Source organism: Mustela lutreola, chromosome 4 (assembly GCF_030435805.1).
Source record: "Mustela lutreola isolate mMusLut2 chromosome 4, mMusLut2.pri, whole genome shotgun sequence".
In the NCBI taxonomy this organism is placed as follows: domain Eukaryota; kingdom Metazoa; phylum Chordata; class Mammalia; order Carnivora; family Mustelidae; genus Mustela; species Mustela lutreola.
The window spans coordinates 16599853-16620815 of record NC_081293.1 but is presented as its reverse complement, the minus strand read 5'-3'; the positions used below and the strand labels follow the sequence as shown (position 1 = coordinate 16620815).

The following is a 20963-nucleotide window of genomic DNA, read 5'->3' as shown; positions in this document are numbered from 1 at the left end:
GACTGTGCACAAGCACTGCTAGAAGAGAGTTTGTGTGTGACTGTGCACAAGCACTGCTAAAAGAGAGTTTGTGTGTGACTGTGCGCAAGCACCTATCTTTCCTCTCTGACCGGCGTCAGAGAATGGGTATCGAGTAAATGACTTAGACTGGCCTTTTTCAGTTCAAATCATACCCTAGAAGGACTGGGGGTAGGGGTTCCTAGAGATTCTTTCTCCTACCTTCAAGTGACAGAGGAAGCAGCTGAGGCCAGGAGTGGTGTTGAGTCAGCGAGGGTCTTACAGCAAGGCAGTGTATCATCATCTGGGTCTCCAGACACAGTGTTTAAAAGTCATGTTCAAAATCACTTCCTAGCTTTGCTATATAGGAAGGTCCTAATTATGCAGAAGAGGCTGGGTTGGCCTTCAGCATCAGATTGTAGGCTTCACAAATTTGGCATTGAAACTCACCTTCCCCTTGGGCTGTGTTTTTCTTTCTCTTTACACTCCTCAGAAGCTTTGCATCATTGTTCGTGTGTGTGTGTGTGTGTGTGTGTGTGTGTGTGCACGCACGCACTCACACGTGGGCTTCTACATTTGTTTTTGTTTTTATGGCTTCTTAACCCAAGAAATGGGACAGAAGGAAAAATGAGAAGTGGGGCCCGAGCAAAACCATGTGATGAAGCCAGGAGAAGGAATGGAACGTACTTAGCCGCTGGAATAAAAACTGTAACTGTGCGAAGTGGCCAGGAAGGCAGGGCCAAGATACAGGGCATCAGGGGAACATCAGAAGGGACCATCAAAACAAGAGCTGGGCCCAGGGATCCTAGTTCCTGAACCAAAGAACAATGTGTGTGAACAGAAGGATAAAGAATTCCCCAAGGGAAGATCCATTCAGACAACCATGAAAAGCCAAAGGCACAGATGAAATATGACAAAATCTAACTGAACAAGTAGTTGAAGAAAGATGAAGGCCACTGGGTCATTTCCTCCTCGCCGCCAATTCTTCTGTCACCCTCTTGCCTTTGGTCTTCTTCCCTGATGTTCAGAAAGCTTGTGTTTCATTAGGGGTGGGTTTTCTTTCCCCACTCCTGACCTCCACCCCCGGGCACTGGGAGTAGGGGAGGTCTTCAGGCTTATGAAATGCCTTCAGCATCAGAGGCAGACCCCGTGGCACTCCCAGCGAGACTGGGAGGAGAAAAACACTGATGGTGGAAAAGGGGAGTTTCTCAATGAGAAACTCAATGAGATTCCTTCTCGCCTGTCCTCTTACTAACCTGAATCTCTCTCTGGTCCTGTGACTGCGGTTTTCCTTGCTCTTTAAGGAGAATTCATGTTCCCCCCCTTTCCCCAATCCCGGGCAACGGTGACACGTTCCCTCTCTCATTCCGGGCAGGAGGCTGAAGGCTGATGGGCCAGCAGGGGGCTTCTCACCTGCTGTGAATCTCAATCATTGACTTCTGCCCTCATAGATCCGTGCCTGTCAAACCCCTGTGAACATGGCGGGGACTGCCTTGTCAGTGGCGACACCTTCACGTGCAGCTGTCCGGCCCCTTTCTCTGGAAACAGGTGTCAGAATGGTGAGTGTGCTTTCACTGGCTTCCCTATTCCCTCTGAGTTGAACAAGAGGCTATTCCTCCTCCAGCTTTAGGGGCCAGAAAGGGCGGAATGATTCCGTGGAAAAGGTAATAACCACACATATTGTATCCCCCATAACGGACTTCTCGGCACGATAACAAGCAGCATCTCATTGAATCCTCCCCCATGCCTGTCGGATAGACCGGTATGTCCATTCTACAGATGAGAACACTGAGGCTAAGAGGAGATAAGAGCTGGACTCTGACCAAGCTGTATCCTCCACTCAGGGCTTGTGGTTTAGAGTGTTTAGACTAACTACAGCAGAGAAATACTGTTCTCGAATGAGAGAGCGGGAAGAATCTGAAGGCACATGAGGCCCAATCCAGTTAGAGAAAGGGAGCCCAGAGATACAGGGGACTTGCTCATGGTCACACAGGTAGTTAGAAGAACAGAAACTAGAGTCCTGGTGCCTGGCTCCCATCCCCAGGCTCTTTTTTCCTACCATCCTTACAATGTCTGACTTCAGTGACCTCTTCTGGGCATAACATGAAGCTATGTGATGAGATATTGAGACTAGAACTCTTATGGGCTAAGTGCGCCCCTGGAGAGAACATGGTTCTGTTCCATCTAGCCACCATCTAACTGGAGTGAAGGGGCCAGTGAGGACCTTTAAATAGGGCTTTATGATTGCCTTGTTTTCTCTGTGCTCTCTCCACCCCTTCCTTCAATTTGCAATCCTGTAAGTCCTTCAATAAATGTATCAGGATGGTTTGGGGTATCAGGCATGAACAAGATATCTGGGTTCACCCCTCAACTTCCCCAAAGAACGACAAAATTGTAAATAGAATATGAAATCAACTACAAAGTAGAGAAACTGACATTGCAGTTCTATTTGTTTGTTTTTGTTCTTTTTTTTTTTTTTTTTAATCAAGATAGAGTAAAAAAAGTATATGGTCCCTGGAAGGAACTGGGACGCAATCATTCATGACCCAAGGATTTTTGTTTTTTAAATTGTCCAGGAGTAGCGTGGTGTTTCCAGACCACAGACAAGGGCATGCGTTCTGTCTGTCACCCACCCACCCCCCCAACATCATATTGTGCAGGTACCCCGGTAAGTAAAATGTGTCCCCAATCATGTCACTCACTTCTCTATGGATCTCCCATAGTGCAAAACAAGTGCAAGAACAACCCATGTGAACGGGGCGAATGTCTCATTACCCAGAGTCCTCCCTATTACCGCTGCGCCTGTAAACACCCTTACAGGGGACCCGACTGTTCCACAGGTAAGTGCTGGAGGACCCTTCTCTGCTAGGTTTTCTCTCTGGCTTGTTCCTGGGATGTCTGCAAACTATGGTGTGGAAGTCCAGATACCTCTGATGCTTTAGTGGCATCTGAGATGGCCCTTTTAACTAGGACTTTTTAAAAATGCATCATCCCAGAGCACCTGGTTGGCTCAGTCAGTAGAGCGCGTGACTCTTGATTCTGGGGCTCTGAGTTTGAGCCCCATGTTGGGCGTAGAGATTACTTAAAAATAAAATCTCAAAAATAAATAAATAAATAAATGAAATGCATCACCCCTAGAGAGTCTAGGGGGAATTAACTAACCTGTGTTCCTTCCCATCCAAAAAGAATAATCTTGAAACTCATTTCCTCCAGGAAGTAAGCCTGGTCTATTTCTGGAATGGGCTGTGTAGGGGATTAAATCTGTACTTAGTCACTGCTTTGAGTCAGGCATTGTCCCAAGGGATTTACGTTTTTTCTTACATTCTTCCAAAAATGCCCCAAGGAAGAGCTTTACAGACGAAGGAACTGAAGTTCAGAGAAGTTAACTAACTTGCTTACAGTCACACAGCCATCGATGGGCAGAGCCAGGTTTCAACCTAGCCCAGACTGGTCCCCAGTTTCCTGCTCAGTCTATACCCCTTGTTCCTTACTGGGTGACCCATCTGCTTAGGTGTTCTTCTTTGCATGGCCTCCATGATATTGACTCAACCTGGTTTGCTTATTTTCTTAAGGTCTGTGTGTACATTGACTAGAGTGTCAGTTCAGGGGTCTGTCTTTCCCCTGTGGTAACCCAACTTTTATGAAAGAATGGGCACCAGAAGAGTGCCACCAATATCTCCTCATCATCTCTGATGTAGCTACAATTCCTTCTGAAGAGACTTCCTGGCCCCACTTCCTGTGTTCACAGCGGCTCCTGCGTGCAGGCCAAATCCCTGCCAAAATGGTGGCACCTGCTCCCGGCATAGGCGGAGAACCAAGTTCACCTGTACCTGCCATGACCAGTTCAAGGGGAGATTCTGTGAAATAGGTATGGGTCTCTACCGCCTCTTCAACAGAAACTCTGGGCCACAGGGAGGCCTCTGGGATCCTTTTATGTTTGTGTTTTGTTCCCAGAATGGAGTTCACGTCAAGATTCCCAAACTCTACTATTGCCGTGGCCTTCCAACCAAAGGGCATAGGGTGCTCCTGGCTCTGTGTAAATAAAGTCACAAACTGGGATGTAGTATAGGACAATCAAGCACACCTGGGTCTCCCTTGGCTTCAACCCACAGGCCACCAGCCCTTGTGTGAGCCAAAATTAAAGAATTAATTTCCATCTACCCACAACCACCGTGTTTCATGTTTTTAAGCTGGGTTGAACATGGGATATACAAGTCACTCTCTTTCTAAAATTCATGGTGGAATCGCAGGGTGATCAATAGTCAGGCCCGATCCTCTCCCTACTTGATGCACCTGCCAGGTCCTCTTCAGGAGCAACATGCTAGTCCCTCTCAGTTCCCATGTCCCTGCCTACTCTTTCCAAGGTCCTGATGACTGCTACGTTGGTGATGGCTACTCCTACCGAGGGAAAGTGAGTAAGACAGTCAACCAACACTCATGCCTTTACTGGAACTCCCACCTCCTCTTGCAGGAGAATTACAACATATTTATGGAAGATGCTGAGACCCATGGAATTGGGGAGCACAACTTCTGCAGGTAAAACTAACATTCTTCTCCATGAGCAGTCTTGGGCACTTGTCAGTGTAAGGGTTTCTCTGTCCATTTCCCCTGCTCCTAGTGTTCCTTGGCCAGCTTAGAAATTGGGGAGTGGAACACTGAAACTCATCAGCTTTCTTTCTGGGAAGGTTTGCCTACACAGGATAGGCTAGGTTTTGCTGCTGTAACAAACAGCTCCCAAATCCTAGTGGCTTGAATATCTCAGGGTTTAATTTTCACTGTGGCTGCATGTGTCATGTGGGCTGGGGAATGAGGAGTGAGGGAGAATCTTAGCTCCACAGAGTTACTCAAATACCCAGGAAAGGCAAGGAGAGACTCAAAAACAGGGCATGAATTTTTTTTACTGCCTGAATCTAGAATGGATGCATCATCTCTGCATATATATTTTATTGGACAGAAATAGTCATGCTTTATCCTGCCTGACTTCGAGGGAAAAATGTAAAAGATAAAATGGAATGTCTAGTCAGCATTGCAATCTCTGCCACAAGGATGTTCCGGTTTTCCCGCATCCGGATAACTCCATTTCTATTCATCGTGATGACTAGTTACCTTCTTCCCCTTCTGCTGTCTCCAGACCCCTCGGATGGCTTCCTCCACTGCTCTAACCAAGGCCAAGGATGCATATCATCTGCATACAAGGGACAGGAATTTTTTTGTATGGCTTTAAACTGGTTCCATTAAGCCAGAGGATTTCCCTTGCATGAAATACAAATTATCTCCCACTTTCACTCACTTTGAGCTGTTTCCTTCCTAGAAGGGTCTTCAGAGTGATGCCCATGGTAGGCTTCCTCAGAGAATTCTCACACACAGGACTTAGAAGTCTGGGCAGAGGAGCTCCTCTTTTACCATGTGTCTGTGGCTATTTCACTTTCCTGACCAAGGAGAATCTTCAACAGGGATCTCGTTTCTTTGCCTACAAACAATTTGATATGTCCCATGGATCTGGCACAAAGCTTGTTGACTATTTTCTGATCATTGGGATTCTTCTCTGCAAGTTAAGTTTTGCCAAAAACACTATGTGCCAGGGTTTGTTAAGCTTTTGGAAAAATGGAATGGAAAGTGGTCCCTGGAAGAATGTAGGAACTTGGTACTCTCTTATCCAAAGGTCCTTTGATGAAGTTCAGTGGCTTCACCAAGCCTTAACCTTGGATTATTTTGTGTTTTCATTTTAGAAACCCAGATGGAGATAAAAAGCCATGGTGTTTCATCAAAGTCAACAGTGCAAAGGTGAAATGGGAGTACTGTGATATCTCAGTTTGCTCAGCCCTAGGTAAGACCACGGTTGTCCCGAAGTCCCAGTAAGGGTGAGGTTGCATGTCAATAGATAGATGTTCCCGCACCCCATCTCTTCTACACTGTCCACCCACCATACCTGTCTTACCAATTGCCATCCCAGTGGAAACCCAAACGCCCAATTCTCCACTCCGCTTTCAGGATGCCTAGCATGCCTGGATACCTTTGTAAACTGAGGCCATGTTTCCTGACTCCCAGTCAGTGTACTCAGCAAATACTTGCAGATTTCTTGATAAATGCCCAGTACTATCCCAGGTCTTCAGTATACAGCGGTGATCAAATATTGACTGAGACTCCATAGCCTCTCAGGATGCGACAAGGACAGAATTCCAGCCTCACAATCTTCCTGGCAGTCCTCTCTGGCCCACCTCTCTAACCACGTCAGGAACTAGCACCCTCGCACCTTGGTTGATGGGATTACCTCCCTGGATAGTTTCAATTCTGTGCCTTTGCTTTCATGGTCAGCTCTGTCTAGAATATTGACATATGTCTGATTTTATCCATCTCCAACTATTCTTTAAAAATCAACTCAAGTAACCCTTCCTCCAGTGATGGATTTACATATTCACACATGTTTTTGTATACATGTCAGAATAAGAAGTAAAAAGCAACACCTTTATCATTAATTCTATAGACTTGCTTCATAGGAATCCAAGTATTAATTGTGCACATATTAATTGTGCACCTACTACCTGCTTGCCTGTTATGCATCAATACAGTCCCTTAACTCTGAAGCTAGCTAAGCTGCTAGACTTGGAGTCATACCTCCGACAGCCTCCTTCTGAGGCCCTGGAAGGAAAGTGAGTGGTGTGATTTGTCTTTCTTGTGTCCCACAGACATTGCTGACCCAGAGGGAAGCCCCACAGAGCCTCTGACCAAGCTTCCAGGGTTTGACTCATGCGGGAGGACTGAGATGACAGAGAAGAAGATCAAGAGGATCTATGGAGGCTTTAAGAGCACAGCGGGCAAGCACCCATGGCAGGCATCCCTGCAGACCTCATTGCCACTGGTCACCTCCATGCCCCAAGGCCACTTCTGTGGGGGAGCGCTGATCCACCCTTGCTGGGTGCTTACCGCTGCCCACTGTACCGAGTAGGTGCCTACTGAAAGCAGAGGCTAGAGAGCCTCGAGTCTCTGGGGGGTGTTCTCCCCTTCCCGTCAGATCAGCATTTTGGTGACTCTAGCAGGACCAGAGGGGCTGATCTAACCCTAAGAGCAAAAGAGTGGCTCCTTAAAACCAGATGGGAAAGAGCTACCATGTCTAGAATGCTTACCATGGACATTACATGCATTATGACAGTTAATCCTGAACATAATCTGCTGGAAGACAAGCTGAGAAAGGACAGGGATTTTTACTTTTATTTATTGTAATATACCCAATGCCTAGTGCAGGTCTTTATACAGTGCCCGTCCTTAGAAAATATTTGTGCAGTGAGAAAATTTATTGTTATTCTCATTCCCAGGGTCTTGGGAAGGTTTAGGACCTTGTGTAAAGTCATGTGTAAAGTGAGTAGGTAAATGAGATATGAACCCAGATTGACCTGTTTCCTTAACCTCTCCAGTCTTGCCCTGAACAGAGACAATGGCATGCTCCTATCAGATGCCATTACCATGAACCTCCTGGTTTTGTGTGTCTTCAGCCATGACTCCTGTTTGGCCTAAAGAAGCCAGCACTACTTCCCCTGAGTTCCCCAAGTTCATGGTCAGGGCTGGTCCCATGTAGCCCAGGTTTTTGCAGCAGCCTTGCCAGTCTTCCTATCCAGTGTCATTAAGTGAATTCTTCTGGCATTCCTCAAACACGCAAACATTAACCTCCACAGAGAATAGTTGTTCAAGAAGTTCATTGACTGCTCTTTAGCAAATCCCAGGGGGAACAGGAGGTCTCTCAGGAAATGTGGGATACACATCACAGCTTGCGTTTGGAGACCATGTTTCCTCACATTTTCTTATTTGGACCACACAGCGGGTTCTGTGAGCAAGAAAACAGTTATAGATGATACCAAGACTACAGAAGGTTGGGTAATTCGTCCAAGGTCAGCCAGCAACCTAGGAGCAGAGCCAGTGCTCAGCTTCAATCTCTCAAATACCGGACCATCTTACCTTCCCTTGCAGCATAAAGACCAAACATCTGAAAGTGGTGTTAGGGGACCAGGACCTGAAGAAGACAGAATTCCATGAGCAGAGATTTGGGGTGGAGAAGATCTTCAAGTACACTCACTATAATGAAAGAGAAGAGATTCCCCACAATGACATTGGCAAGTCTCCTCGATGGCAGGTCTCCTATGGTTCTTGTTCTTGGGTAGATTTCATGACTGATGGAAAGTTGAGGTTTGGTCCTGGAAGGTGCTTTTATCTTTTTGGTGCCTAACGGACTCTATAAGGTGGAGAATTTATTCCAGGGCCTTTTAGTTTTAAGGGTCTGTGTTGATGTTATGGATAAATGAGGGGAAGAAGTGCTAGCAAGGCTATATTGTGCAAAGAACTCAGCCTTGAATCCCAGCTGCCTCCCTCTCTAGCTGGCTTCACTCCTCCAAACCTCAGCTCCTCTTCTGCAAAATGAATACACTGGTGTACAACAGTCAGCTTCCTGTGTGTTCAGTGACATGACATCCATATGTCCCCATGCACATCTGGCATCTGGTAGGTGCTCGGATGTAAAGACAATGACGTTAAGCTGCTGGTGGCTCAGTGTGTACCCCAATTCTCCATTCCTGGAACTGTCACTCTCTCTCTTTCCTCAATATCTTATTTTTCCCTCTTGAAGCTTGTTCTTTAAGAAATGGATTAGAAATTATTTCAAACTCCTCTATAATTTTTTTTTAATATTATGCTCAGCCTGAAGAGTGATTCCTCCCCCAAGAGAAGTTAAAAGAATGCAGTGGCCAAGGAGCAAGGCATGTGTTAGGCACTGAGAGTGGGGCTTTGCTATGTCTACCTCCTGATCAAGATGAAGCTAATGATAGAGAAGATATCATCATTCATTTCCTCTTTCTCTCCCTCCCTACTAGCTTTGCTCAAGCTAAAGCCAGTGGATGGTCACTGCGCTTTGGAATCCAAATACGTGAAGACTGTATGTTTGCCGGATAACATTTTCCCTTCTGGGACTGAGTGTCACATCTCTGGCTGGGGTGTGACAGAAACTGGTGAGTCTGGCCATGCACCCTCCTGAGACAAAGGTGGGTTGCTTTAACCAGAGAAGAAAGGGGTCAAACTCAACATCCCTTCTGAACTTGAAATCAGTGTTCTGTTGAAGACATATTACCAAAAGAAGCTAAAGCTCTAGTTAAATCTCATTACTTCCAAGGAGCCTTCTTTGATCTTTCTCTCTGTCTCCATCCCCTACCTTGACCTCCTTCAAGTATTGATCCTGTATCCGTGGAGATCTCTCTCCTTCCCTAGGTAGGTTGGAAAGAAAATAGATTATAAACAAGATAGGTTTGACATCAGACAGATTTGGGTTAGGTTGTTGGTTGTGTCACTTGGACAGCTGAGTTTTAGTTCCTCCACAACCACACTTACCTCCTAGGTTTGGAATCATGATAAAAGGAGCTGATAGAGTTCTATGGAGATATTCACTAAGTCAGCCCCTGGAGGGCGGGGTCCGCGCTTGTTCACCTGTCTCCCCTGGAGTGCTTTGCTCAGGGGTCTCCACACTGTAGGCATTCTACAAATTTTCTTAAACCAAGCTATTGATTTGTCTCTAGGATGTGGTCTTATCCAAAAAAGTAACCACAGGATTAATTTCCTCATGTGCTGACAAGATTATATTCTCTAACATTTAAACTTCAGAAGTGTGTTTCAAGTCTTTCTCAAAGACTCAAAATAGATCCCCCCCCCACCAAAATCTTGTCCTTAATAATAGAAAACAAGAAACACTTTAAATAGACTTGTATTCATGAAGAAAATGAAATGTAATATACAAATTTGCCAGAAGGCTTTTGGGAAAGAAGATTTTGGGTCAATCAGATCTAGGCTTAACAGGAGGCCAGTCTTCACGGGGATCATCACTGTCGTGCACCTAAACCTTTCAATATCACCGTGCTGACCAGAGCACACTGAACAGACCAGAGGATTTTCTCTGGGAAGTAGGTAATCTAACGGAGCAACCAGGAGACTGCACCTGTCATTAGGAATGTACTATGTGCCAACCCTCCACTAGGAAATTTAAAAAGTGGTTTAAGACACTATCCCTGCCCTTCTGACCCGATGGTCTAGTTGGGAAGACAGAAGAGAGAATAAATGACTCTGTTCCACTGTGATATAAGCACAGTGTGGAAGGTCTAAAAACCCACGGTGACGCCAGGAGGTCAAAAGCTCCCATCCTTGAAAGAGGAGACTCCTAAGCCCAGCTTAAACCTGGGGCCATCTTCTTATCCATACTAGCTTCTGGTGGGGCAGGTGTTACCTGGGTCCCCACAGTGGTGACTTCTTTCCTCTACCCGACAGGGGAAGGCTCCCGCCATCTCCTGGATGCCAAGGTCAAGCTGATTGCCAACACCTTGTGCAACTCCCACCGACTCTATGACCACATGATCGACGACAGCATGATTTGTGCAGGAAACCTGCAGAAGCCTGGGAAAGATTCCTGCCAGGTCAGAGGTTCCAAATGGCACTTGGAGAAGGAGACGTGGGTGGGAGCTTGCGCTGGGCAGAGGCCAGACTGAGAGCCCAGGGCTGGGAGAATGGTTCAGAGGCCCACCTGCCATAAAGCTGAGGCTCAGGCAGGGATACCTGTCCTCTGGCAAGTTGGTACCCATATCCATCCAGGAAGATCCAGCACAGTGACTATAGTGGCCACTTGGCCTACCTTGTCTAATTTAATTCTCGGGACCCTGGTGAAGGTGATATCATCATCACCAGATCACAGATATTTCAAGAAATGATCTTGGCTCATTCACCTAGGCTCATTCACACTCACCTAGGTGGTTAGTGGCAGAGCAAGAATTTGCTTCCCTTTGTTTAAATGTGAAGACGGTGCCTCTGGTCTCGGCCCTGGGCAACAGGGCCGAAAATCCCAGTGAGGACCCAGGCAAGAGACCAGTGTCTAGGAGAAAGATGACAGGCCCCGAGAATTTGCAATAATATTAACTAAGCATTGGGATTTGCGTATATATGTGTATGTGTATGTGTATGTGAGAGCGACACCAAGACGGGGGTGGGGATTCAGCTGTAGCAAACTAAGTGGTTGAGTGGCTCCTTAGCCTGCTGGCCTTCCCTCCAGTCTAGGACTTTGGGGGACCGCAAGCCATGGAGGCCCATGGTGACTCAGAGGTTGCAGGACAGGGAGAGGGTGTAGGTTCCATTGACTGGTGCCAAGGGTTCTCAAGCCTTTCCCTCAAGTCGGAGACCAGGCCCCCTGGTGTCTCTCTCTATAGAGGTCATATCTCACCAGAGACATCCTTCCTAGACTCCCAGGAATACCTAAGCTTAGAATTTTCTGTCTCCCTCAAAAGTCTCCCAGCTGTCCTGGAAACCCCAGTGTGAACACACTCAAACCTCAGCTCTCCTTCTTACAAAGGGGCCCAACAATGATCTGCCGGCCTCGAGCTGGGGTGGAAAATCACCATCACTCTCTCTCAGGTTTGTCCCTTCCCAAGGGACCGCAGATACCCATCTACTCAAAAGAGGGTCGTGGGCTGATGGGTGTGATTTGTCTGAACCCCCTGGAAGATGAGTAAGGAAACAGATCATTTCGTTCTCTAGGTATTTCAAGGGCTTTGCTTGCAGGCTTTGGAAATAGTCATGGGTTTGAATCCTGGATCTTTCTCTTTTGACTTTTGTCCATCACTGAATTGCTTTGTCAGCTCGGGCTGCTCTAGTAAATCCCCATAGATCGACTTAAATAGCATGGATGTATTCCTCCCAGTTCTGGAGGCTGGCTGTCCAGATCAGGGTGTCAGCGTGGTCAGGCTCCAGGGGGCGCCCTCTCCCAGGTTACAAACAGCTGACTCCCTGTGACCTCACATGGAGGAAACAGGGGGCTACCCCTGTGGGGTCTCTTTCCCCAGGGAACTAATCCCATGCTCGATGACTTCACCTCATCTCCTCCCAAACGCCCTACCCACTGATAGCATCACATTGGGGAGTTAGGCTTCAACATTGGGATTTTGGGGGAGGAACACATTTCAGTTCATTACACTAAAATAATTCTCCAATCTCGGGTGCCTAATCTACAATATGGAAATAACGTATGCATAAAATCCTAAGGTGTGGCTAAGATTCAAAGAGATGATTCACTAAAAATCTTCTCACTGGCTAGTGTAAGCCGTGTTGCACGGTGAGAGCCGTCCGTTCTCACCAGCCTCCTCCTGCCATGTGAGCTGGGCTCAACCAGAACTCGGCACTGTTCTATGTACTTGACAGACATTAATCTGCACAGGAGCTGGGGCGGGGTCGGGGGAGGTCTGTTGTTCTCCACAACCCACCATGTGAGAAACTGAGGCCCACTTCAGCGGGCCTGGTTTGGAACTAAGAAGATCTAATCCCATAGACCGTGGTGACAATCTAGACTATGCTGTCTCTGAGTCCTGTCCTCCCCACACTGTGTGTGCCCTGTGGGGCCTGGGAGAACTCTGTCCAAACAGGGTACCATCCCCCACCCCCACCAGACCTTGCAGGAAGGAGAAGTTGGGGGCTCCTGAGAACTCGCTGTGACTACGAGTCATGACTAAGTGTGTGGAAGCAGGGGCGTGACCACTGTGGTCCAGCCTTGTGGCTTCTCTGCCAACCCCTCGTGGACTCAGGGGCCTATGGTGGTACTCGCTTCTCTCTCTGCAAAGCTTTGTGTCTTAGGAGGCATTGGAAGAGCCCTGCCACCACTTCCAGAGAAACCCACTGGGACGATTTCCTCCACTGCCCCCTGGCATCTCCTCATGGAAGGCGGAACGTGTCTCTGAATGTGTCCTGATTCATAAAGCTGAACTCAGGTGTCTTTTTTCCCTCAGGGTGACTCTGGAGGCCCTCTGACCTGTGAGAAGAACGGCACCTACTACGTCTATGGGATAGTGAGCTGGGGCCTGGAATGTGGGAAGAAGCCAGGAGTCTACACCCAAGTTACCAAATTCCTGAGTTGGATCAGAGCCACCATCCAAAAGGAGGGTAGCTTCTAAGGTGTCTTCTGAACCTGAGAGCCCATTGTCCCGAGCACTTGGATAAGGCCAGGCCTCATGGGCAGCACTGGACGCCCTGGGAGCCCCCAGGAGGCCATACAGCCGAGTGGCCATGCTCTAAGCAGAGAAAATGGCCGCCCACCCTGGGGCCACCCCAGACCAGCACGTCCACTGCTTTATCAGGCTGCCTCGTGGGTAACCCAAGAAATGCCAGAACCCACCCAATAGATACTTTGTTGGCTTCCCTTCAAACATGGGCACCTTCTAGAAAATCACAGACTGCCTTCACCTCAGATATTTGCAAACGTGGGATCTCAGAATGACCGGAGCCAGTGGGAGTCACCTTGACATCTTTATTCCTCATCCCTGACACCCAAGGTGCGCCACCGAACAGGCCACCACTTCCAGGATTAGACGGGAGACCAAAAATACAAGATTCTCTGTGGCGTTCTGAGAGTCGTTGTTTTAGTAAAGGGGCTCGGGGAAGGGCTGCCGCACGGTTTTTTCAGCTCGCTCGCACGGAAGCACGTCTCTGGTGGGCACCTTTCCTCCTGAGCCTCTTTTCCAAGAATCCTGGGTGGATGCAGCTCACTCACAACGACAGAACCTTCCTCCTGTTGACATGTAGAATCTCCATGGCGTCTGGGTTCACGTCCCCCCTCTGATTATCCGTGGGCCCCACAGCCTCCGGCCCCCCCTGCGGAAATCAAACACACGTCCCTAAGTCAGAGTGAAGCTTCCGCCCGGCTCCCACAGGATGAGAGATGCTACCCTACCCTACCCTGCTCCTCCTCCCCCTCCCCAAGAGAAAGGATCCTCGAAGCAAGAAGGAGAAAGAAGCAAAGCCAATCTCTCATTTAGACGTGGTGTCTTTCTTCAGAACAAAGTAGGGTTCAAAACCCAGACTGCTGCAGCCAGCGAGTCCCTGACCCTTTCTACGCATGTAACGAGCCGGCAGTGAGCGCAGCCTGGGCTGCCGTGGCCCGCGATTGAAGGAGCCCCGGTAGGTTTGTCTCCGCACAACTAATGGCCGTGACTTCAGAGAAAACCCTGCAGGAAGTTTAACCCGGGTGTCATCCGCCCGGCCATCTCAGACCCATGAAATTAGGCGCCTTGCCCCAGCTGTGTTTCTCACTTCTTCAGAGCTGGCTGACCTCTGGCCAAAAATAAAGTTTGAAAAGAAACAATGAGTCTGCCTTTCCCCACGGCCTTGCCGGCTGGGGTGGGTTTGCAGCTGGCTACTCACAGAAGCCCCCCGGAGACTCGGGCCCCTCGCCTTGGCCAGTTCCGCCGCCCGCCGAGCCATTTCCACTTTGTAGGAGCCGGGAGGTGTCCAGCCAATACCTCTGGTCAGGTTCAAGTCAGATTTGTACTTGACCTTAGGGGACGGAGGGAAGCAAGACAAATAGGTCAGCAGGGTCTAGGGTGGTGGAACATAGGCCGCCGTCAGCAAAGCCAGGACAAGGGGAGTGAACTCCTCCGAGAGCTGCTGCGCGGAGGGCCCGATGTGCTATGAGCCAGGCCAGCATGTCCCCGGGCTTTGCATCTTTTGACTCAAGCAACAGGAACGACACCGGGGGCCGAAGGTGGGGAGGAAAGGGTTCAAGTCTGAGCTCCCACCTCGACCCGCTCCGAGGCCTCAGGAAAGCGATTTTCCTTCTCTGGGCTTCAGCTGCCTCCCAGGGGAAGTGCGAGGACAGAGTTAGGGACCCGCTACGACCTCTTAGAAACAATGTGGCAGAACCGTTGAGAGCTTGAGCTCTCACATCAAACCAAATGGGGTTCGTATCCCAGGCCTGCCCCCTTTCGCTGGGTGATCTTGAGTCAGCTCCCTAACCTTTTCAGGCCTGCGGTTTCTCATCTGGATAATGGGGCAGGGACGGGTTGCTGTGGGAGCTCCAGGACGCTGTGGTTGAAAAAGCATTTGGCAGCGAGCCTAGTCCACTGTAGAGACTCCACAAATTAGAATTATTAATCCTTCTGGCTCTACAGTGTTAGGTCTCCCAGATTCTACCTCAGCCCAGCTCCCCCCTGAAGGTCATGGGGGATGCTGTGTGGTGGCCAAGGCAGGGGAGGAGGGGCTTGGCTGGGCGGGAGTGGGGGGCATGGGGGACAGCTCACATCGCTCTGCAGTTGGTGGGCCTTCTGTGCGTGCTTCAGGCCTAGCTGCTCAGGGTCGCAGGTGGGCTGGGGCAGGGGCTGCCTGTAGCCTGTGTCGCTGGCCAGCTGCTGGCTCCTCCTGGCCTGGATGAAGCCGGGCTGGTCCGGGCGGCTGTGGAACTGGGACCGACTCTTGGCAAAGTCCTTCTTGTACTCATTGTCACTCTGGAGTTTGCCAACGCTGAGGAAATGCCTCATCCTTGGGTCGTCGTTGACGCTGCGGTAACCAATCTGCAGGCCCCGGTCCCGCAGGAAGGCCTCTTTATACCGGAACTGCAGGTCAGAGAAGCAGAGATGGGTCCTGGGGGCCTGCCTGCCCTCCCGGGCCAGCCCACAGGATTCTCAGCAGGAAGCGCACCACGGGGTAAGAGGACAGCTTCGGATTCAGGCAGACCTGGAATCTAGAGCTCCCTCTGCTACCTTCCAGCTGTGTGGCCTGAGACCAGTTACTGAGTCTCTCTGAGCCTCCGTTTCCTCACCCGATAAAATGGGACAACGAGCCTCCACCCCACAGGACACGGAGAGGAGTCAGTGAGCTGGGGGCTGAGATTCAGATTCCTGCCCAGCGAGTGGCAGCTGGAGGTACTAAGGCTGCTGTAACGAATAACTCAACAGGAAGAGGAACGCGCCCACTCTCTCAGTAGCCACTCTCCCTTTGATTCTTCTCAGCCTCCAGGGACCCCGTCTAGGGTTCCTCAAACTATCTATAGGGAAGGATCAGATTCGTTTTGTTTTGGTTTTTGAATTTCCAATCCACCAAAAACCCAAAGGTGGCTTTACAGCATCTCATTCGTATGTCGTAGTAACACCCAAGCCAGCCTCTGCCCTGCCGCAGACGAGTCCCCCGGACACAGGCTTGGTTGTCACAACGACTGGTTCCCAAAAATGTTTCTGAACGCTTGTTCTCGATTTCTGGACCGATTGTGGGCAGATGTGAGCTATTCACGAGTGATCCGTGATCTACCTTCCTTTTCCATAAAATGGCTGCCATGTTTTGAACACTTTGTTACTTGCATGGCCCTGGAAACCATGTTGTTTTCAGTCCTACGTCGATCCTAGGAGATGAAAATTGTATCCCCATTTCACAGATGTAGATGTGAGCTTTCGAAGAATGTAAGCAACTTGCCCAACACTACACGGCCAAGTCCCAAGTGACTGAGCCAAGATTGGAACTCAAAATCAATCTAGGGGAAAAGCTCAATCTCTTTCTACCCTGTCACACTGCACTTCAGCTAGAAGTCCCTTTATTGTGGATTAACACATCAGTCACATGTTAGTTCACTTCTAGGGACCCACACGTCAACTTCTAAGAGCGTCCTCCCCAACCTGAAATTTCTGTCTAGAAACTAAGGGCCTATTTTTAATTTCATTTGAAATACTTGCCAGGTTTGGGTGCCTGGTGGTTTGCTTTTCAACAGAACTGGGAAAAGCAGTCAGACCTATTAGTGACAGAGGGACAGGGAGCCCAAGGTCTTACGTCACTGGCGATCTCCCTGGACGCCCGGGCAGTCTGGAATGGAATGGCGTCCAGCCTGAAGTCATAGCCGCCAGCCCGTGTCTGTTCCCAAGAGCTTCGGTAGGCTTTCTAGATGGGGAAAACAGAAAACTGAGTGAACAGGGAGTGAGAACCCCATACTTGGTGTGTTTTTAGCTCTGAGCAGGAATGAATGCATACCCTCCATCTTGCAGGTGTCCAAGGACAGAGCCATGGCCTCACATCCATCCCAAGGAGCTCCCCAAGCTCTTGGGACTGGTGGGGCTGGCCACGAGGGGCTCAGCTCTAAGATCCTGGCCTGAGCATCAGGCCCTGCTCTGGGGGGTCTGGGGTCTGTGAGTCTGGCTCATTTGCTACATCCTGGTGGTACCAGAGGTCCTGTCCTACTCTTTTCTGTCTTTGCATTCACTTTCAGGGCCTCGGGTCTGCAGCTTCTGGATGCCAGAACTCAAAGCTTGAGAACTCCGCTCCTTCCCCCATGCTAAAAGCTCTCCATTCCTTGGGTCCGGGCACCCATGTGTTTGTTAGCTCCAATGACTTCCTGGGAGCCCCCTCGGCTACTTCTGAAGCCGAGTCCCACCATCACAATGAAGCATGACGCCTCCCACAGGTAGCCCCCTGGTGCCCGCATGGGAGGAAGAGCCTTCACCTGAATTAAATTGATTGCCAAGAACCTGACCGAGTTCCTGACCCGTGTATTTCACATCTTCCTCTTTCATTTTTTCCCTTTTGAAGTTGTTCTCACACACCCTCCGGGAGTCTGTAATCACATCCTCTTGGTCCTCAGGTAGACCCACATACCGGAGAGAGCATCAAAATCTCCCATGCCTTCATGTAGCTACTATTTTTTTTTTTTTTTTTTTTAAGATAAGGGAATGGCTCCATGAAAGGAACCATCTGGAGATCCCAGCGGAGGGCTGTCCTTTATTCGGCCACAGAGAAGGGGGACAGCAGGTGAGACACAGCAGCAGACGACAAAGTGACAGCTCCAGACCGTGTCAGTGGCTCACTCATTCCGAGAGCCACAGCAGATCAGGAGGCCCCTGAAGAACCTTACTTTTGTCACTTGGAAATAGAGGTCACGGCTGAGGCTATGTTCTACAGGGGATTGAGGGGATTAAGCAAAGGAGGGATGGCAGATAAAAAGCAAACCACTGCACAACTGCGCCCGGAACCAGAGGGGCCCGCGGAGAAGGAGCCACATTGTTATGGAGCTCACCCTCCATCACCTTCACCATCATCATCCTCTCCAACTCCAACATCCAAACCCACCAACCACGAGCCAAATACCTGCTGTGTTCAGGGGCCTAATTGCCTAATTGATGGGTCACACATAGCCCTGAGGATTCAGTTTACTGGGTCACCATGGATGGAGCAGGAGGATGGATGATAGGTAGACAGAGAGCAACATTTAGATAAGGACAGAACAAGCATCACCTTTAGCATTCCGCCCCCTGATACGGTGGCCCCACCAACAGTAGCATATACAGCAAATAGAGTCCAAGCCTTTAGCATCCCCTGGGAAGGGGACAGCTGGCGCCTTCCTACAAAGGGTCTCCACGCCGGATCTGGGCTAGGCAAGGACGCCAAACTTTCCTCAGCACCAAGCTCTGACGTCACCCCACTCTGGCATCTGATGCACCCCAGCTCTCCAGCCTCCACAAGGGAGGCTCACCTAGTGCAAGGGGCCGAAATTGGGGTTCTCCCCAAGGCGCCCCCTCCCTGTCCCCTGCTCCTTCTCCCTGTATACTATTTGCTTGATGGTGATCACTTCCTGCCCGAGTGTTTTTTTTTTTTTTTTTTTTTTTTTTTATTCTGTTGAGGTTGAGGTTTCTGCCTTGCCACTGGGAGCCTTCAGATTCCGTAGGCCCTTTGATCTGGAACCCTGGGCGCCCTCTTCTTTATCACAGTGGGCGCAGCTTTGTCCTCATCCTCACACATTAGAGTCATTTGATTTGGAGTTATTTCGGCTGCCTTACACATCTCAATGGCTTTCTTTGCCCAGGAAGGTCACTTTCCCCGCACATCTTCCTCACAGAGCACTTGATCCAATTGTGTGCATTCTCCACGCCCCCGAAGAAGTGCTCTTTCAAAAGAGGTTCATGAGTTCCCCACATCCCACATGCCCCGGCGGCTCATTTCAGCTCCGGGACTCTGCAGACTGGCATCCCTCGTGAGCCTGAGCCGAGAGGCGCTCTGCCGCCAGCCCAGGGTGGCCGTCCTCCTTCGGCCGGACCCCAATGGGACTAGCAGTCTCACCCCGGTTTTCCCGGCTCAGGGCTTCCAATCCCGGCGGCCGGCGGAGGCCGGGCCTTCCCCCCCATCCTCGGAGCGCGAACGCCATGGAGGTTTTGTCCCAGCTCTGCTGAGGGGGAGGTCCCGCTTCCCCCAGATGGAGGTCAGCCCACCAGAGCTGCTGTTCTAAAATTATCACTCACACATCCCTCAAAAGCCTCAAATGGTCATAATAACTCATATTTACAAAGCGCCGTCGCATTCACCGCGTGGGATCCCACAGGGCTTTACAAACGCCACAAACTAATACACACGCTAACTAGAAGGCGCCCGGCGCCGCCCCCCGCGAGGCAGCCACCTCTGGGGGGCGCGGGAGCAGCTGTTGATCCGCGCGCAGCCCCAGGACACAATGGCCAGGCCAGGGAGGGAAGAATGGCTGGACTCTGGGAGGCCCCGCGCGGCCCCAGGCCGACACACTCAGCCTGTGTGATTCTGATCTGACGCCGCCGTTTGATTCTGCCGCCCGCCTACCTGTCATCCCCGGATCACAGCTTCGCTGGCTGCTCGGCGGCCTATTCTGTGGCAACCGGGGCCTCCAACCCCCGCTAACAACACGCCCGGGTTTAGGAAACAGCATCTTGGTTATGCACGCAAAGGGCAGACATCTGAGGGGAACAGAAGTGTGGAGGCCGCCGCCTCCTGCACAAAGGGGCCGCTTGTGTTTGTGCCTGATGGACGACAATTGCGCGGCGAGAGAGGGCCGCCGGGCCTCCGGAGTCACCCGGCTCCGGGGAGACGCGTCCGGGAAAGAAACGGAGCAGGGGTCTACACCTGCCAGGGCCAGGGGAGCCCCTGACGGCGGCCTTCGCCCAGCGTGCCCGGAGCCAGAGTTTTCAAGCCGGAAGGAGCCGCAGACATCGCTTGACCCAGCTCCATCCCATTTTCCAGTTGAGGAAACTGGGGCCCGGGGAGGAAAGTGGCTCAGAGTCACACGGGCTGTCTGTCTCCCTCTTGGTTCTGGGTTCTTCCTGTCTCAAGTCCTCTCCTTCCTGCGACTTTTCTCCCCCCCAACAAATACAATCCAGTGCGGGTGTAGACACATTTGCAGAAGGAGGGGTGCGCCACACAAAGCATGGCTCCACTTACGTCACTCAGGTGCAGTGCGTTGAGGCGGGCTCGGGCGAAATCGGGATGGTCGGGGATCGGGGTGTACCTGTGCAGGGATTCCGCATCCCCCAACTTGTACAGGCGCTGTGGGGGAGACAGGCTGCGGTCAATGCAGAACAGGCAGGTGGCTGAGGTTATGGGTGAGAAGCAGGCTGCCCCTCCCCACCCAGGTGCCATGGGAGCAGAACCCAGCCCTGCCCACGGGAGAACATCCCTCCAGAACCCACCACCGGACCCACCGCACCCGTGGGCCGAGAGTCAGGGAGGGTTGGCTGGTGGTAAGTAGCTCCCATTTAAATATTTATCAAGATCTGCTCCAAATAGGCCCCAAACCAGCATCCTGGTTGGCCTCACCTGTGTGGTTTTACAAACAGTATAAGGTGTGGGGCTCTTTTGAGACTCTTTGCAATTGAGTATTGTTAAGTTTTCTACTAGTATGAAGATGTCCTAATGCCCTTATTGCTTAATAATAAATGAATAGTAATAATAAAAAGACACAACCATTAATCCTAAAATGCCTTAATATGTTTTAAGAAAATTAAAGTTTTCAGAGTCTACCTGGGTCGCAGGAAGACACAAGTTTAAAACTCAAGCTTTCTCTCAGTTGCTATTTTTAAAGCAGTGATCTAAGAGCTACAAAGAATTTTAGAACGGGATAGAGTCTCATCTCCTTTTAGAGAGGATAATATAGTATTGAATATTCTGATCCTTTTCCAAATTCAGTTTGGGCTTCACGAACGTGAACCTGTCGGTATATTTGGACTCTGTGTGACCAGGGGTCAGCTTTGTCACTGTGTGTGCAAAATCAAATCCCTCGACGAGGTCAGAGAAAAAAATATTTAAGTTCCTATACTTCAAAATAAATATAGGAGAGAAGAAATGAGGCTAAATCATACAGAGAGAACAGAAACAGAAAGAAGCCTTTAATACAGCTGTTCTTTCTTTTTTCT

At 50.0% G+C, this 20963-nt stretch overlaps 2 protein-coding genes across 7 annotated transcripts in view; one reads left to right on the top strand and one right to left on the bottom strand.

Annotated features, from left to right (window-relative positions):
• Window positions 1-13402, top strand: part of HABP2 (hyaluronan binding protein 2) — a 31637-nt gene extending 18235 nt beyond the window's left edge. Inside the window, exons 4-13 of the mRNA XM_059173140.1 lie at window positions 1449-1556; window positions 2721-2837; window positions 3746-3865; window positions 4362-4533; window positions 5727-5824; window positions 6684-6939; window positions 7960-8102; window positions 8856-8990; window positions 10294-10439; window positions 12792-13402. Coding sequence (XP_059029123.1) covers window positions 1449-1556; window positions 2721-2837; window positions 3746-3865; window positions 4362-4533; window positions 5727-5824; window positions 6684-6939; window positions 7960-8102; window positions 8856-8990; window positions 10294-10439; window positions 12792-12956 — 1460 coding nt within the window. The 3' untranslated portion in view covers window positions 12957-13402. The remainder of the gene's footprint in view (window positions 1-1448; window positions 1557-2720; window positions 2838-3745; window positions 3866-4361; window positions 4534-5726; window positions 5825-6683; window positions 6940-7959; window positions 8103-8855; window positions 8991-10293; window positions 10440-12791) is intronic.
• NRAP (nebulin related anchoring protein) overlaps window positions 13296-20963 on the bottom strand; it is a 69479-nt gene continuing 61811 nt past the window's right edge. For all 6 annotated transcript variants that reach the window (XM_059173133.1, XM_059173137.1, XM_059173134.1 and 3 more), the window contains 5 exons: window positions 19993-20097; window positions 16594-16701; window positions 15078-15389; window positions 14203-14334; window positions 13296-13653 (listed from right to left, as the gene is read on the bottom strand). In XM_059173133.1, the coding sequence (XP_059029116.1) occupies window positions 13549-13653; window positions 14203-14334; window positions 15078-15389; window positions 16594-16701; window positions 19993-20097 (762 nt within the window). In that variant the 3' untranslated portion in view covers window positions 13296-13548. The remainder of the gene's footprint in view (window positions 13654-14202; window positions 14335-15077; window positions 15390-16593; window positions 16702-19992; window positions 20098-20963) is intronic.